Raw genomic sequence first — 17631 nt, forward strand, 5'->3', positions numbered from 1 at the left:
GGCTTTGGTGCTGCAGGAAATGGTTATTAAATGAAGGATTCTGAGCAATATTCGTTTAGTAGAGGCAGTCTGGGAGACAGATTTTTTTAAAAAAATGGTTTGCCATAGCCTTCTGATAAACTGCGTAACATAATAACCCAAGAGGTATCAACCTGCCCCCAGTCTAAGCTAACACTCCATGTACATCACTGATGAAGAGTGTGGCACACCAAATCATGAGCATAAAGGTGCTTTGTCCAGTGCCCATTTCCCCTATGGTTTACCCTTTCCCATATATCCAGCTTCTGTGATGTAGTTTTGTATAATGTCTCCTGTGAAAATGCTCAAAAATAAAATGGAATCCCACTGCACAATTGTGTCACAGCTGCAGTTTTCGTACAAAACAAAAATCTATTCTGCTAATCTAATCCTTCTCAAGACACCATACCCTCCAACATTTCTCTGGTGAAAATAGGGATGTCATATTCAATTATTATTATTATAATTAATTAATTAATTAATTAATTATACCATGCCCATCTGACTGGGTTTCCCCAGCTGCTCTGGGTGGCTTCCAACATATATAAAAACATAATTAAACATTAAAAAAAACCCTTCCCTATACAGGGCTGACTTCAGACGGCTCAAGGGTCGGATAACTTCATACCCTCCAACATTTTTCTGATGAAAATAGGGACATCCTAAGGAAAAGCAGGACATTCTGGGATAAAATCAGAAACCAGGACGGCTTCTGTAAATCAGGGACTGTCACTGGAAAGCAGGGACATTTGGCGGGTCTGAGACACAAGTAGCATTTCAATCCCCATTGTTGTCCAACATTTAACATACAACACATCACATCCAGATTAAAATGTCCTACAAACAGGAGAGGAAGGAACAAGTGAAGTGGCTGCAGGATAAACAGTAGACGTTTTAATAAAACAGAGCCAGATGGCTCAGAACAAGCAAGCTGTGCCGCATGCTATAGGGGAAAGCAAAAACCTAGAGGCCATTTCCTTAAAAATGCAAAAAAGATGTCCAGCGACCCACTGTTTTTTACATCTTCAGAGATGCTGCATTCAGCTACATTCCTTGCTCTCTAATAACTAGCAACAGGCAAGCCTCAGAGCTGGCTGACAATCTCAGGAGACAGGATCTTGCAAGAATTTCCTGCTTCTGGTTAGGCCAGACAACAGCAGACACTCTTGTGGTATTTTGGCACTTTCGTTCTGCTCCTTATTTGTCCAGGCCAAAACTCAGTTTCAGTGGAAAATTAAATAGCTTAATTTTTAGGATATTAGAATTTGCTTTCTTCTGCTCTTTTAGCCTTCCTGGTTTACAATGTTATTAAAGGCTACTCTGTTATTAAATTTATGATTTCTGTTTATCATTAAAGACCAGGGAGATGTGTCGCTCGGAGTGCAAAAACACGGCAAATGTTACATAACTGTTATCCTGAATGAAGATACACCATGAGCTCTCAAAGCAAGATTTCTTAGACTTCAGTTAAAGTTAGTTATTACTAAACGCTATTGGAACAAGTTAGTCATGACTATCTTAGGTTTCATTGCTTTCAGTGGGACTTTAGTCATAACTAACTTTTGCTGAATTGGGATCTAAGGTATCTGAACCATACATTAGCAACTCCAACTACAGATGCCCTGGTCCCTATGTGTTTTTACAAACAGGCGTGATGCTCTCTGTATAAGATCTTTGCCAGCAAGTAAAAGCGTTTTCTGCATATATATGCATTTGGCAAGGAAGCCAAACCATCAAAGATGGTTTTGTGTGCCGAAAACCCTTCAAAATGAATCACAGCCAGCACACATTCAGCATTCTTTATGTAATGGGAGCATCAGCAATGCAGATAACTTCCCTCCTATCTTCTGCTGTGGACATGATGTGATTCTGGGTCCTTTTGTGACCTCAATGTTTTGAGGACATGTGCATGCATGAAAGAGTGTGAGTGAGCATTTCTGTCTGGGATCAGGAAAAGAAATGCACATTGGGTGTTTTCTAAGTACTTAATTCATTGACCATAGAATGCATATTGTGATGAGAACAGTTTCACTGTTGGATTAACACCTGGCTAGGTGCTGCCACCTGCCCAGGTACCATAATTTCACTCTTCAAGAACTAGTGATGCTATACCAGCTATTTCTGGCAAGGGAAGGGAGAAAATCTGTATCAGAGGATGGGAACTGGAGGAAGCACACATCCTCAAGGATAGCAACTGCTCTGCAAAGCATCATTTGTAAGGAGTTATATTTAAGATTGTGAAGCTGAGGCTCCAATACTTTGGCCACCTCATGAGAAGAGAAGACTCCCTGGAAAAGACCCTGATGTTGGGAAAGATGGAGGGCACAAGGAGAAAGGGACGACAGAGGACGAGATGGTTGGACAGTGTTCTCAAAGCTACCAGCATGAGTTTGACCAAACTGCGGGAGGCAGTGGAAGACAGGAGTGCCTGGTGTGCTCTGGTCCATGGGGTCACGAAGAGTTGGACATGACTAAACGACTAAACAACAACAATAACAATATTTACGTGTCCACCAAAGGGAGTCATCTGCCACACTGCCAGCCCCAGGCTTCACTCCCCTCTCTGGGATGCCTTGAAGAGCAGGCGCCATCCTTACCTAAAGCTTTGCAGTCTTTTCCATGCTGGTTATTCTAAGTGAATTAACTCGCAACTGAAGTGAGAGGGATTGAGTGACCATGTAGGCTTTGATTTCATGTGTTTCTGGTTCTGAAAGTTCTAGCAACTTGCCTACTAGGGTTTGGCCTGGTCCACAGTCCAAGACATTGGGCCCTGAAAGCGTTCCTACAAGTCGGTGCCCTTTGTCATGTCTTGAATACCTTCCCAAACCCCACTGTGATAAAAATTGGGGCATTCGTTGTTTGGTCCTCAGCCAGCTGATTCATGCGAGGCAAAAAATTGCAGCTTTTGATTGGGTGCTCTGGCACGAGCCACCTGACTCATACCAGAACACACAACACCCAAACAGGGGGACATTCCAGGATCCAATCAGAAGCCAGGATGGCTTCTGCAATTCTGGAATGTCCCACTCAAATCGGGACTGTTAAGAGGTATGGGCTTGGGGCCGCCAGGGTCACATCCGTAGAGCTTGCACAATTACAGAGGGAAGAGTATTCTATGCACGCATTGTGTATATGTAGCTTATTTATTCTTTTCCCATACATGAGGAAAGAGCTAAGAGGTCCCCCTTCCTCCCCCCCCCCGCCCCCATTCTACTCTTCTGCTTCAAACTGCAACTTCAGCGTTCTGTAGTCTGGAACATTTGGATTGATTTTCCAGCACAAAGTCCCAAAGCATTACTTGTTTAGTTATGTAGTGGCAATCATTAACAAAACGACCTTTGAATCTTGAATTAGGGTTGCCATATTTCAAAATGTGAAAATCCGTACACAAAAGTTTTTGAGCTAAAGATCTGCCCTTCGCCTAAATCTACACTTCCGGCATGGGATTTTCCTGGACATTCAGCGATTTCCGCCCGGACACAGTTTCCGACTATGTCCAGGAAATTCCAGATATATGGCAACCCTACTTGAATATAACAGATTTGCAGATAGCAATGAGAATTAGCTGCAAACATTATAACAGACTCCTTTAAACATATTTCATACATCACTCTGGAAGGCATAATAATGTTTTATTTAAAATCATATCCCCGTTCTTAGTTTTTCCATTTCAGGTCTCAGGCGAAATGAGTAGAGATATGTTTGTTTTGTTTCCTCCCCCGCCCCCCAATCAGGGTCTTCTGTTGCTCCACCCCCCCCCACAAGCTTTCACTTATCTAGCTCCCTTTTTTTGTAGAGAATGGTTATGCAAAGCTTTGCCATAGTCAAATGTCCCATAGCTTTTGTTAGATCAATGTTTTATGAAGAAACCCTTGAACATCTAATAAAATATTTAACACTATGCCAGAAAGCATAATTAACATGGTTACTTGTACAAATTATTTTCTTTCCTCCACAAACATGACAGAAACTCATTACTTAATTACCTTTTTAAAAAGCTTCTGGCTCAGGCAGCTCCATTTTTGCTGAATTTTCCCTTTTTCCTGAATGCTAGTCTTTCACTTCATACCAGAGATTCAACCACAAATTAGGCCTGATATTTGATGACACATTTTCTTAAGCAGATAACCTTGAGCGCCCCAAGGTTAGTAACCTTGATTGCGCTATTCATACAGTACATTGTCAAAACGCCTTGCCAAATGTTCATATTTCATGGGTGAATAAATATAGGCTAACTTAGAAGGGTGAAATGGCTAATAGACTGTATCATGTTAACCATATTCTTGCTACTTTTTCTTCTTCTTTACAAGGTGCTCAAAATGCATTTTTTAACACAATAAACAGTTACTTCTCAGTCACATTTTTAAAAGGTGCACAGCCCACTCAGTAAAAAATTCAGGATGTCATCAATCACATACTACCTTTAAAAAATAAAATAAAACCTCTTGCCTAAAATCTTTGTTACAAAACCAAACTAGATAAGGTATATGTCGTCATGTTAAGTTTGCAATCTTCAAATCAAATTATTGGTATACTCAATCAACTATTGATTTAATCATAGATTAACCTCCTACACAGTAATTACAGGAGCTGAGAACAAGTGGACTTGTAGCATCAAACTGACCGTTATTTTGTAAGCTACATGGCCAGTTGTACTACCTTCATTGCACCAAACTGGATGAGAAGAAACTCAAAGACAACACATTATCTGAGAATAAACCCCATTGAATTCAGCAGGACTTAATCCTGGGTAGACTTGGCTAGGATTATATATATAGGCAGCATAGCTCTATCAACCTAGAATGGCATTGGACCAGTGCACTTAGGTCGAAATTACATCGCAGAAGGCCTGAATATGCTTTTCAGTTGATACGTTTACTGAAAGCTAGATGTTGTTTATTATGCACTAGAAGAGTAAATGTTAGAATAAGGTGAAATCCAATGTTCTCTTTTCCATGCTATAGCTGCTCTTTCCTGCACATTTTCCTTCTGTATGATTGTTGTTGTTGTTGTTGTTGAACAACAATGGATAGAATTCATTGTAGTGTAGCACTATGACAATCACTCCATCAATGCAAGAATTTCAGCTTGCCAGATGGAAGAATGTCTTTTCTTCTCCTTCCTGCTGTAGTGGGGGTTCTCCCACTCTGAGCCAATTTTGGGGGAGCATGAGGAGGATAGGGTGGAAACCTTGTTGCTCTAGTGACTAGTCCTTGTGCAAGTTTTCACCAGTGGGGCTTGTTAGTTTAATGGGTTCACCATACAAAGCCACACAGCTATTTTGTTTCCAATTTCAACAGCTCTGCTCACAAAGACCAACGAACAAAAAAACTTTATGTAGAAAATCTCACTTTCACCATGTATGATGGCTTGAGAATGCTCACAGTTCATTAAAGTAATTATAATTACGTTGGCCTTCTCTGAGAGAAGAGCAGAAGAAACATTGCTTCAGAATCAGGTTGTATATCAATGAGCTGTTCTTCATTTTCCCTTTTTGTATTCAGGCATTCACAGCACGTGATAAAAAAACAAACACGTACCTTGTCAAATGTGATGAGTGTGTGTATGTAGAATTAGGTGTGCAGAAAAAGATCAGGTGGGCTTTGTGGAGACAGGTACCTAATTCTACACACACACACACACACACACACACACACACACACAAACACACACACACACACTGCGTCCAAAAGGATGCACCATAGGTATAAATATTCAAGTACAAAAATAAAGGGAACCAACCAAGTAAATATTAGATGGAAGACACATGGATATTCAAGCACATCACTGTTTCCCCTGTTCTAAACCAAAAAACCAAAAACTCATCATTCCACTCCAGCTACTGAGCACTTTCCCTTCTACACTTTATCTCCAAGCTCCTGGCATGTGCTACTTAACACCCCCTGCCCAAACTCTCTTTCCTGCAGCTGTCCTTTGACACACAACCCTTCAAACCAGCTTTTTACCCCTGCACCCCACAAAAAAACTGCCCTCATGGAAATTACAGAGGATCTGTTCACCATAAGCCGTAAGCCCCTGGTAGTGGGGACCTATGATACTTGTTCTTTCTAAAGAGAGAATATAGATGATGCTATGTAAATGCAAACAAGTAAATTAGACACTCAGTCCTCCCTTGCTATGAATGAACAACACCTGAACACACACCTGCGCAAAACACACACAGGATCAATAACTCCCATAAGGACAAATAAGAGATACATAGCCTGAAGGAAGTGTGAAGGAAGTCCAAAAACCAATAAGGGAGACAGTGTTCAGATAACACATGGGTAGGCAAACTAAGGCCCGGGGGCCGAATCCGGCCCAGTCACCTTCTATATCTGGCCCGCAGACGGTCCAGGAATCAGTGTGCTTTTGCATGAGTAGTATGTGTTCTTTTATTTAAAATATATCTCTGGGTTATTTGAGGGGCCTGCCTGCTGTTTTTGCATGAGTAGAATGTGTCCTTTTATTTAAAATGAATCTCTGGGTTATTTGCGGGGCATAGGAATTGGTTCATTTTCCCCCAAAATATAGTCTGGCCCACCCCAAAGTCTGAGGGACAGTGGACTAGCCCCCCTGCTGAAAAAGTTTGCTGACCCCTGATGTTAACAACTAGTTAGCCAGAGGCCAACAGCCACATAGCACAAAGACATTGTTCTAGCATTCAGTTGCTAGAGCAGAAGGCTTTTAAGCCTAAGCAGTGGCGGAGCTTCATGCTCTGGCACCGGGGGGCGGAAAGCAGGCAGGGGCAGGGCTAGTGTGCGTCCTGGGGGCTCCCCCCACACTCCTCTTCCTCCGCCAATGAGCCTGAGCCTCTCCAGCCCCACACAGAACATAGCTGTAAGGCCATCAATGTTACCTCAGGAATTGGTCTATTTGTCAGGGTTAGCTTACGTACAGGTATCCTTTTCTCCATGCAGAGGACTTCTGCATCTTGTAGGTTGTGGGGAGAGTGAGACTCTGTTACACTCCTGATTATATCACAGGGAGTGTGACAGGGTCTGAATTGGATTTGGAATGAACTGAGCCATTTTCCAAGGTTCCCTCTGCCCTGCAGGTTTTTCTAGGCTGGTATGTTCCATTACAGCTTTTTAAATGGTTTTAGAATCCTGCCTCCTAGCTGAGACAGGGGAAAGAGCAAGAGCAAATGCAACAGAGGGGGAAATGGAGACACACACATTCCACCAAGTGTACATACTGGTATACTTAAGCTTGGACATAAATACTGCAAAGTGATAATAGAAAATTTCAGCCTGAGTTTGCATCTCTTGGGTTTGATCTACTGTAAAGTGCTAATTCCCCATGGAACTACTGATGGACCACAGCCAATTGTGCAGCAGAAAGTCTATTTTAAATGATCTGCCAGTGACTGGAGCTACTGCTGCTACTAATGTGCAATGTAAAGAAGTTAATTATTCTAATTAATGATAGGGAAGTTAGCATATGGCCAACACTTTCATTAGTTTTTTTTTCTTATTAACAATCTTATTCTTAATCATCTCTTGGCACAGAGCTTTCAGGACATATGATAAACTTCACAAACTGCATCACACATATCACAGTTCTGAGCAGTACTACTTAATCCATTTAAAGCTATCTTCAGAATGGATGCTTCCTAGTACATCAAAGGAAAGGCTGCAGAGCCTGAGTTGAGGTGCTTGGGTCCACTTCTTCTCTTTTCCCTCATGGGACCCTACTAGCACTCAAAAAACCCCTAAATGTTGAAGGTTTGGCACACGCAATTTAAGCTTGCAGCTCACCTAAGAATCTCCATCTTCAGTAAAGGCTAAAAGAACAGAAACAGAGCACCCTGGTCCCACCAGGTGAGTTCAAACCTGGAACCAGTGTATCTGGACCTGCAGCCTCAAAAGGATTGAAGTTAGATAGGACCTGACGAGATCTGCCTTTTCAAATTACATAAACAATCATGTAAAACTTATAATCTGCATTATATTGAACTGTTTTCTTTAGAACATGTTATAATACAAATTACCGTATTTTTCACTCTATAACACGCACCCGACCATAACACGCACATAGTTTCTAGAGGAGGAAAACAAGAAAAAAAATATTCTAAATGAAACAGTGGATGTATGATTTTTGTGGTTTGTGCTATGGCCACAGACGTGATCTGACGGTGAGTTTGGGGTAGTCCAATGCAAGAATCCTGAGGATCCATGTGGATCCATGCTTTGAAACCACATTTTTGCACCATTGCGGCCCCAGGTAACAGTGGGTGCGTGATTTTTTTGGTGCAAGCTGTAGCCATGGACATGCTATGTTATCTGATGGTGAATTTGGGGTGACCCAGTGCAAAAATCCTGAGGATCCATGTGGATCCGTGCTTGTAACCACGTTTTAAGTGGGGAGGGAAGGAAAAGCACTCAAGGGACAAGGAGCACGCGTGAGGTGTGTGGAGAAGGATGCTGCTAATAATGCAGAAGAGGGGTTTAAGAGGAGAAGGCTCCTCTCCTCTCCCGCTTTGCTCCTTTAAAGCAAGCAGGCTCTGCTTCTCTCCCACCTCCCCGGCTTAGCGAGCTGAAAAACTTTGCTGCTATTTAGCCAGCTGAGTGGGGAGGAGAGAGGGACAGAGAGCCTGCTTGCTTTAAAGAAGCCAACCGGACAGGAGCCGCTTACACTTGTGTATGCGGCTCCTCTCCTCTTCCGCTTTGCTCTTTAAAGCAAGCAGGCTCTCTGTCCCTCTCTCCTCCCCACTCAGCGGCTCTTCTCCCGCTTTGCTGTTTCAAAGCAAGCCACGGAGACTGCAGCAGATCCCCCCTGTCATCCGTTGGCATTCGCTCCATAACACAGACATTTCCCCTTACTTTCTAGGAGGAAAAAAGTGAATGTTATGGAGCAAAAAAACAGTATGTTAACACCATCCACTTGAAGTCAACTCTACTGTTTCCGCCCCTCTTTGCACTCCTCTTCTTCACAAAACCAGGTAAGAAGTCCAACACATTATGGGGGAAAGGAGAAAAAAAATGTTTTTAGCAGTCACCCAATGTTTCAAATACAGTGGTGCCTTGCAAGACGAAATTAATTCGTTCCGCAAATCTCTTCGTCTTGCGGTTTTTTCGTCTTGCGATGCACGGTTTCCCATAGGAATGCATTGAAAATCAATTAATGCGTTCCTAGGGAAACCGCCTTCAGACCAGGTCCGGGGACAGTCTGTCCCCGGACCTCTTCTGAAGGCTGGGGGGGGGGCAAGGGCTTTTCTTCCCACCCCCAGCATTTTAAAAAACCCCGGGACAGCGGAGGACTTCTCCGCTGTCTGGGCGATCTTAAAATGCTGGCGGGCGGCATTTTAAAATCGCCCCGGACAGCGGAGGACTTCTCCACTGTCCGGGGCGATTTAAAAGCCCCTGGGAAGGCAGGCAGGGGGGACAAAGACTTTTGCCCCCCGCCCGCCTTCAGAAGAGGTCCTGGACCTCTTCTGAAGGCGGGCGGGGGGCGAAAGTCTTTGCTCCCCCCCCGCCTGCCTTCAAAAGGTGTCCCCGCGGCGGCAGGAGGTGTCCCCTGCCCCCCGCCCGGCTTCGGAGCACCGGGAGAAGTGATCTCCCCGCAGCCCCTTGCTGCAAAAGACGTCCGGGGGAAGCGGGGAAGAAGCGCTTCGCTTCCCGCTGCCCCCGGACCTCTTTTGAAGCAAGGGGCTGCGGGGAGATAGCGATCTCCCTGCAGCCCCTTGCTGCAAAAGACGTCCAGGGGAAGCGGGGAAGAAGCGCTTCGCTTCCCGCTTCCCCCGGACGTCTTTTGCAGCAAGGGGCTGCAGGGAGATCGCTATCTCCCCCCAGCCCCTTGCTTCAAAAGAGAAGACCCGCTGTCCCCGGGGCAAGCTTCGTTTTGCGAAGCAAGCCCATAGGGAAATTTGTCTTGCGAGGCAACTCGAAAACGAAAAAACCTTTCGTTTTGCGAGTTTTTCGTCTCGCGAGGCATTCGTCTTGTGGGGTACCACTGTAACATATCCAGTTATACAATACAAACAATGTGTGCATATAGCAGGATAATGAAATTGTCATCTACCAATTCGGATCTCTCACCCAGAATCACTTAATACATTGTTTGTGTCACACTTAAATAAGGTTTGCCATATTTCAAAAAGTAAAAACCAGGACACCTCGAAAGTTGTTGAGCATTTTTAAGGAGCTTTTCTTTAGACAAACCCCAAAGCTTCTCTCTCTCTCTCTCTCTCTTTTTTTTTTACAAAAATGCCCCCCCAAACCCCCACGATTTTTCGATTGACTTTCCTAAGATTCAGGACAAAGCACCACATTTTGGAAATCCCCCCCCCTCGAACGTCAAGTCCTCCTTTGAAATCCCAGTGTTGTAACCACAGGCAGACTAAATTGTGAGTAAGCACCACTGAACTCAATAGGCCTTGCTTCTGAGTAGGATCAGGCTGTAAAAGTGGTAACGGCATGGGGGGTGGGCTTCAACCCTATGGAGTGCTTAGCTTTTCCATAGGTTATTGGACATTTTGGAATTGGGCTGCTGTTCAAATTAACAGAGAACCAAAGGTGTAACGGTGTATATATAATAATAGAACATCCTGTTTCCTTTTTTAGTGACACTCCTTGATATTGAACTGATATTGCATCTGTATATACACAATAGAGCTGCCAACCAATCACAGAATTTTAAGCTAATAAATCATCTTCCTTGAAACAGATTAAATCAACCGATGTCATTTAAATTTTTTTTTGCAGATTTCAGAACTCAAAAACATAGACAATTTTTTACAGGAATTGCTGTAAAATTGCTGCCTTTGATCAACATGACAACCTAAACCACAGGACTCATCAGGGCTTGGCTCCAGTCAAAGCTGGACTATCTGTTGTCTAACCCAAGAACCATCAATTAATTCATTTACTTTAAATATTTATACCTGCCTTTCGACCAAATAATCTCCAAGGGGCTTAAACAACGCCAAAACTCCTCTGTGGAATGGACTCTTTTTCTTTTATATCACCCCTATATCATCACTATAGCTGTTGCTCTCTCCAGTCACAACGGTTGGAAACAAGACCTTCAGTCTCAGTACTATAGCAGAATTGTCATGAATTGTGGGTAAAAGAACCCTTGGTGTAAATTCAGACAAATTTCCCTTTCTCCAATGGACACAGACTATTTATATTGTCCAGACAACCTGTGTTCCACTAGAATCATTCAGCTTGGTGATTGCAACCTGTGCTCCACTGTGGGCAAAATGTTTGTTTGAGAATGCCCTAAGAAAAGCAGGTGGGTGCTTCTGTTGCAAGCACAAACTGAAATTCAGCACACCCTCCATTCAAGTTTCTTTGCAGAGAAAGTTTATATTGTCAACTGTTTCACAGATGAGAAAGTAAGTAGAATGGAGACAGCAACATTCCCAAATAACTCTGACCCAAGAAAATGCTTAAAATGGAATTTGAAGCCTTTGATTTCTAGGTCTAAGTCCATCACTTGGACTTAGCACTTAGCCAGCAGTTTACTTTCCATTAATTTATTACCTAAAAGTTAGCCTTTAAAAGAAAGCAGCAACTTCACTAACTGAACTTGTTACTCACTGAACTTTATGCATGTTACTATTTGCGTGGTTCTTTTCAATTTGTTACCAACATCTCCCTTCTCCACTGGACACCCATAAGCAGTGGGAAGTTTCAGGAGATATAGGAGGGAGCTGAGAGAGATCTATCACCAAGCAGGTTTGGCAAAAGCCAAATGCCAGATAAGATTTAAAGTTTTAAATCAGTCATTTCCGAACATAAGGCTCCCACTGCAACAATAAATCACTTGCAACTGTTTATTATTATCAGACTGGTATTTAATAAAGTCTCATTTTCCCATTGTGCAGGGACTTGGTGGGATTCAGAACAGATTGAAATACCCTTGAATATCCTAGTTGCGCTAATCTAATCAAACATAAATCTAATACTCTTACTTTACATTTTAAACATGAAAAATAATGAATCTCTTACTACAATATATGCATGTTCTGCTATCTTACAAAGAAACTAGGTTAATACATCACGGCAATTTAATTACAGGAAGGTTATTCTTAATGCTCTGGAAAACTCATTGCTCCTCCCTCCTTTTCACTCGCTTCCCTCTAGTTTGTGGCAACAATAGGCGAGAAGAGGGAGCCATAATTTTATTTTTGTTGCTTCTCTTTACTGCTCAGTTATAAGCACCATTGTCCAATGTATTCCCTAGTGTTGTTTGAGTTGTTGTTGTTGTTACATTTATATCCTAGCTTTTCTCCAAAGAGCTCAAGGTGGCAAATACACAATTCTCCCCGCTTCCATTTTTCGCCTCACAACAACTCTGAGGTAGGTTAGGCCGAGAGAGAGAGAGAGAGTGACTGAGCTTAATGGCTGAGTGGGGATTTGAACCCTGGTCTCCCAGGTCCAAGTCCAGCACTCTAACCACTACACCACACTGGTGAGTAGAGGAAGGTCAGTAACAGATACAGGAAATCTGCACCCATTAACAGCATTTACATGCTCCAGAGAACTATATCCAAACCTATGGTGGAATCCAGTGCTTCCTGAAAATTCTCAGATCTGAGGAAAACTTTCTGACCTGTTATTGGATGCAGATTCTTTACCCTTACACCTAAAAATGTTTACATTTAGTATTTTGATGAGTGAACATAGTAAAGGTAAAGGGACCCCTGACCATTAGGTCCAGTCGTGACCGACTCTGGGGTTGCGGTGCTCATCTCGCTTTATTGGCCAAGGGAGCCGGCGTACAGCTTCCGGGTCATGTGGCTAGCATGACTAAGCCACTTCTGGCGAACCAGAGCAGTGCACGGAAACAGTGCTGTTGTTGTGGTGGTGGTGTATTTTGGGTTCAGAGGAGCATTTAATTATATAATTAATGTATTTCTCACTGCAACTACTTCATTTTATTTATTTATTCCAAGCAGTCTCCTGAAACATATTGCTATGCACCAGGACACAATTTGGAAATTACTGATATAACCACATCCTACTAAAATCACAGATACTTTCCTGCAAATATTTGCTGAAGATTTCCATAGTACCTAAGCGCATTTAACTTCATACATGCAATACATTTATTTCCCAATATACAGTAATCAGTACTCCGTGGTAGATTTTTGTTGTATTTAGCAGCTTGGTTTCCCCCCCCCCCCTTAGCGGCTAATCCATTTCAGCCATTTCCCAAATCAGACTCTGCTGACTGCTTTTATTTCATTTTCTGGCTCACTGATCTTATCCCTGCCTGTCTGAATGGATTGCAGAGGTGGTTCTTGACATGACTGTCTTCCGTCCTGGAAACCAATTATAACTCATGGGCTATATGAGAAAATTTAACAGGGCAGAATATAATGTACTTGGATTTCATGTTTCATTGCTGAAAACAAAAGCAAACCTTAGGTCGCGTATTATCATAATCATTTAAAACTTAGAACTCAGGTTCTGCCCAAACTGTCTACTCTACTGGGTCTAAAAATCACACATCTCCACAAGATTATGAAGGAAGAAATGGAAAGATGTATTTGTATATACAAACAAATCAACAAAGCTTATATAGGGGGGCACAGTTTGTGAATATATATATCTCAATAGTTTGAGCATTCTTTCTATATAAAGTGCAAATATACATTTGAAAATTACACATTGGAAGAACACTGACTTTTTATTTGTTTGTGCTAAGGTAGAGGAAAGAGACTGGGAGAGAAAAAATATTGCCAGCCCCCACACTTGGGCTCCCAATAGTCTCTCATCTGTCTGCAAAGTTCTACAGCTGCAGCAGAACCAGCTGGAAGCGTGGTGGTGGCTGAGAGGGCTCTGGGCAGCCAAGCACCATCTGCCCATAGATCTAAAAAAGCAAGATTGCTGCAGTTCAGTGAACGACACCACAGGAAGACACCAAAGTGGTCAGTCCCTTTTGGGTTTCCACTTCAGAGTCCTCACACCTGCTTATTGATTCAGTGTTCCTGAGGCATTGTTAAAAGAGATTTGTCTTTGTTTTTGTCTGGCTGATAGGGATGATCCCTGCGAAGTGGTGAGCATCAAGAGTGTTGGTGGCTGCATCTGGGTGAGCAATCTGCCTGTGGGGAAGGGACTGGGCTCTCTAGGTTAAGAAGGTGGCAAAGAGTGTTTGTATTGCTCCAGGTGAGAGATAGGGTTGAAATGCATAAGTTATTAGTTTGCTTTTTTCTGCTGTTATTGAGCTGTTCTTATTGAGTGGACCTAATTCTTTGCACAGGACTCTTGGTGAGTTGAAGGTTGGGAGGGTTTTTTAATTTATTGAAGTGTGAATTGAATGGATAGAATGATGCTGGGGTTGTTACATGGTTGATGAGTGATTGGACATGTGGAGGTTGTATGGTTAGATTAGCGTTGTGTAATTACTGTGCAGGTGAATAATTTTGGAGACTGTGGGATGGATTCAACTAACCTGGTACACTAGTGGATGTCAGTTGCAAGGTCTTCTTCGATGGCAATGGGGCTTTCCTCCCCAACTCCCACTCTGGAGGGTCCCCAGAAGAGTATGCAGGAAGGAGAGGAAGGATCATTCTAACAGCAGCAGAAATGCCAAAACAACGAGAAGTGTGTGCTGCTGAAATTCTTCCAGTACATTGGTACCTCAGGTTACAAACGCTTCAGGTTACAGACTCTGCTAACCCAGAAGTAGTACCTCGGGTTAAGAACTTTGCTTCAGGATGAGAACAGAAATCGCATGCCGGTGGCGCGGCAGCAGTGGGAGGCCCCATTAGCTAAAGCGGTACCTCAGGTTAAGAACAGTTTCAGGTTAAGAACGGACCTCCAGAACGAATTAAGTTCTTAACCAGAGGTACCACTGTATTATTTTGTATTACCATTCAAATTTTCGAGACAATATATACTGCAATTAAGTTTCATAAATAATTTACTTTTGTGATTATTTATTCATGCATATAGTTTTATTTGTTGTTGCTTAATTATGTTATTTAAAATGTGGGATTAATTATTATTAGTGGTAGCTGCAGGATGCTTTAGATTTGAATGTGGACTATATGCCGGGGCATTTTACACCAATACTTTTTTGTTGGGATATGTTGAAATAGCAAACTGTATGTAAAGTAGAGAGCAACTGAAACTATTGCTGAGCTGGTAGAGAGAAGGTTGGATTAGATGGAGATATACCCTTGCTCAGCTTTCCTTAATGAACTGGCCTTCTGCCAGGTAACTGACTATGCAGGTGAGTGGAAGAGTTGTCAGTGGGCAAAGACCCCAAAATGGGACATTTCAAAGGTGGGGAGAGATGGGACTGAGCTGGCCCAGGATCCACTGGATTCCCAAGCCAGTCTCACCACCATTGGGCAATGCCATCAGGTCCACATCAGGCTTGGTCATCTTGCCCCTGACCTTCCACTGCTGGTTGTGTGAGCTGTAGAGCAGCAGATGCAGCAATAGGTCTGCCGCTTTGCAAAGCCCTGGCAGAACGATGTGCATGTGCGAGTTTGGATTGTGCCCTAAATAAAAACGGATGGAACTTATGCATGGAATGTTGAATGTTTACATGTGGAATTCACCACTTTGTCCAGGATAAATTCAATTTCTATCAGAGTCTTTTCGCAACAGAAAGAAATGTCCGAGAACTTGTGGTCTCTCACCTGAAAGAGAACAGAGCATGACAGCCCTGCACTCACCTGAGAGGAAGACCCACTGAACACAATGGGACTCTCTCCAAAGTAATCATGCGCTGACTTGTGCTGTAAGATGCCATTTAAATTACCAGTGGCATGAAACCTGTTGGGAAAACTGCACCAAGCTACAGATTTTTAGGAAGAAACACAAAAAAGAAATATATACTGGTGTGGAAGGCTAAGTACGGTAACTGTTCACCTACTAAAGTGAATGGGGATACTTCCCTCCCCACAAAGATACCTATACATCAATGTGAAAGATGTCGTCTACGTTCTGCTGTTCTTCCAAAGGCACATGCACCTGTGCTTTAAATAACCTACTCGGAATACAAAGATATCTCTTCCAAGCAATATTCATGGCCAACTTTTCCCCAGTGCATGGAAATGTACCTTTTATTCCTTGCACCTGTGAAGTTTCCTGTGGTTGTTGTTTCTAATTATTCCTGGCAAACGTGATGAGCATCACTCTTGATCTGGCTTCATTAAAAAGAAACCTGCTGTGGTTTCATTTGGAGCCATTACTACTTCCGAAAAGAACCTGCCCATTTATAATAAATAAAAAGCTGCCCCTTCTAAAATTGCGGGCAGGGTAGAAGACGCAAGGAAAGGAATGAGATTATCTTTTCAGTCCAGCCAATTATTTCTAAAGCAAGCACCCTGCCAGAACGCATCTGTGTGCCCCGCGACTGAAAACTGATTCATGCCCCAACCCCAAAAGCTCATTCAGATCTACTTTTTCTCCCAATCTGCAATATTGCGCTGGCTTGGTGAAAGACGGGCGAGGATGGGAAGGCTTCAGAGTTCACGAGGAACGAGAGAGGAGGCTGCCTTGGTGCTGAGCATCTTCTTCCTCCAGCATCTCTCCCTCCTCCCAGCACAGCCGGCCACGCCTTACAGTACCGCACTCCCCACACCCATCGTGCGCGGAGGCGGCGGCGGCGGCAGCAGCCTGCTGCGCCCGGGAGCCCCTCGCTCCTCGCAGGGCGCGCTTCCCACCCCGTTCAGGTCCGGCTGAGAGGAAAGCGCAGCTCTGCCGGCCCATCCCAAGATGCTGCCGCCCCCACCAAGGCGCTTCTTCTCCCACCCAACCCGCTTTCCCGCTCCTTTGGCCACGGTGGGAAGTTGCAGCGGTCCCCGCCCTAGAGGTGGCGGTGCGGGGGAGTCACCCTCACACATACACGGAGAGAGAGAGAGAGAGGCGCCCCCTCCCTCCTCAGTCGTCCCCTCACAGCGCGCCCCGCCCCGGTACCTCTTTCCTCCTGCTGGGCGCGCCCGGGCGCGTGAGGAGAGCCGTCTCCTCGCACACGACGGCCACGTCCTCGACGAAGACGCAGTCGGGCAGGCTCTCGTCGGCGGGCAGCTCGAGCACCTGCAGCCCCAGCTTGCTCTTCAGCACCCCGACGTAGAGCTGGTGCTCGCGCTCGGCGCGCGCCAAGTCCACCTCCTTGCCCTTCTCGCGCCTCAGCGCCTGCTGGCACAGGGACTCGGGCAGAGCCCGCACCAAGGCGTGCGTGCAGCGCCCGAAGGCGGAGGCGCCGCCGCCGCCCAGCCCTGCCATGTTGGGGAGAGCGAGAGAGAGGAAGAGGAGGAAGAAGAGGGCAGCCGCGGCAAGAGCAGGAGGCACCACCACAGCCTGCCTTCTCGTCTGGCTCCGGCGCTGCCAAGCTTCCCCCACCTCTCCTCCGCTTTCCCTCCCACCACCAGCTGAAGCGCCCTCCCCACCGCCTCAGAACAGGAGGAGGTGGGCTAGCGCGAGGAGCCGAAACCGCTTCGGATTGGCCACGCTTGCCTCATCGCAGTCCTGCATCCCGGGCACCGTCCATTGGCTGGGCGCTTTGGTCGGGGCATCCGATTGGCTCGAGGCGGCAGAAATTACCTGTGCGCTGATTTACAACCTTGGGGAAACCTTGGCCTTGGACATACCCGCCAACCGCCTCTGTCCAAGGGATCCGTTCTTAACACCAGCAACAGCAATA

General features: G+C 44.5%; 1 protein-coding gene across 5 annotated transcripts in view; it reads right to left on the reverse strand.

Moving 5' to 3' along the window:
* Window positions 1-17631, reverse strand: part of DDAH1 (dimethylarginine dimethylaminohydrolase 1) — a 125014-nt gene that overhangs the window by 44740 nt on the left and 62643 nt on the right. The window contains exon 1 of one of the 5 annotated variants that reach the window (XM_081194093.1): window positions 16905-17363. The exons of the other annotated variants lie outside the window; for them this stretch is intronic. Coding sequence (XP_081050219.1) covers window positions 16905-17213 — 309 coding nt within the window. The 5' untranslated portion in view covers window positions 17214-17363. Of the gene's footprint in view, window positions 1-16904; window positions 17364-17631 lie in introns of those variants that run through there. 5 annotated transcript variants of the gene reach the window in all.

The sequence above is a fragment of the Podarcis bocagei genome, assembly GCF_964188305.1.
Source record: "Podarcis bocagei genome assembly, chromosome: 5".
Lineage (NCBI taxonomy): Eukaryota > Metazoa > Chordata > Lepidosauria > Squamata > Lacertidae > Podarcis > Podarcis bocagei.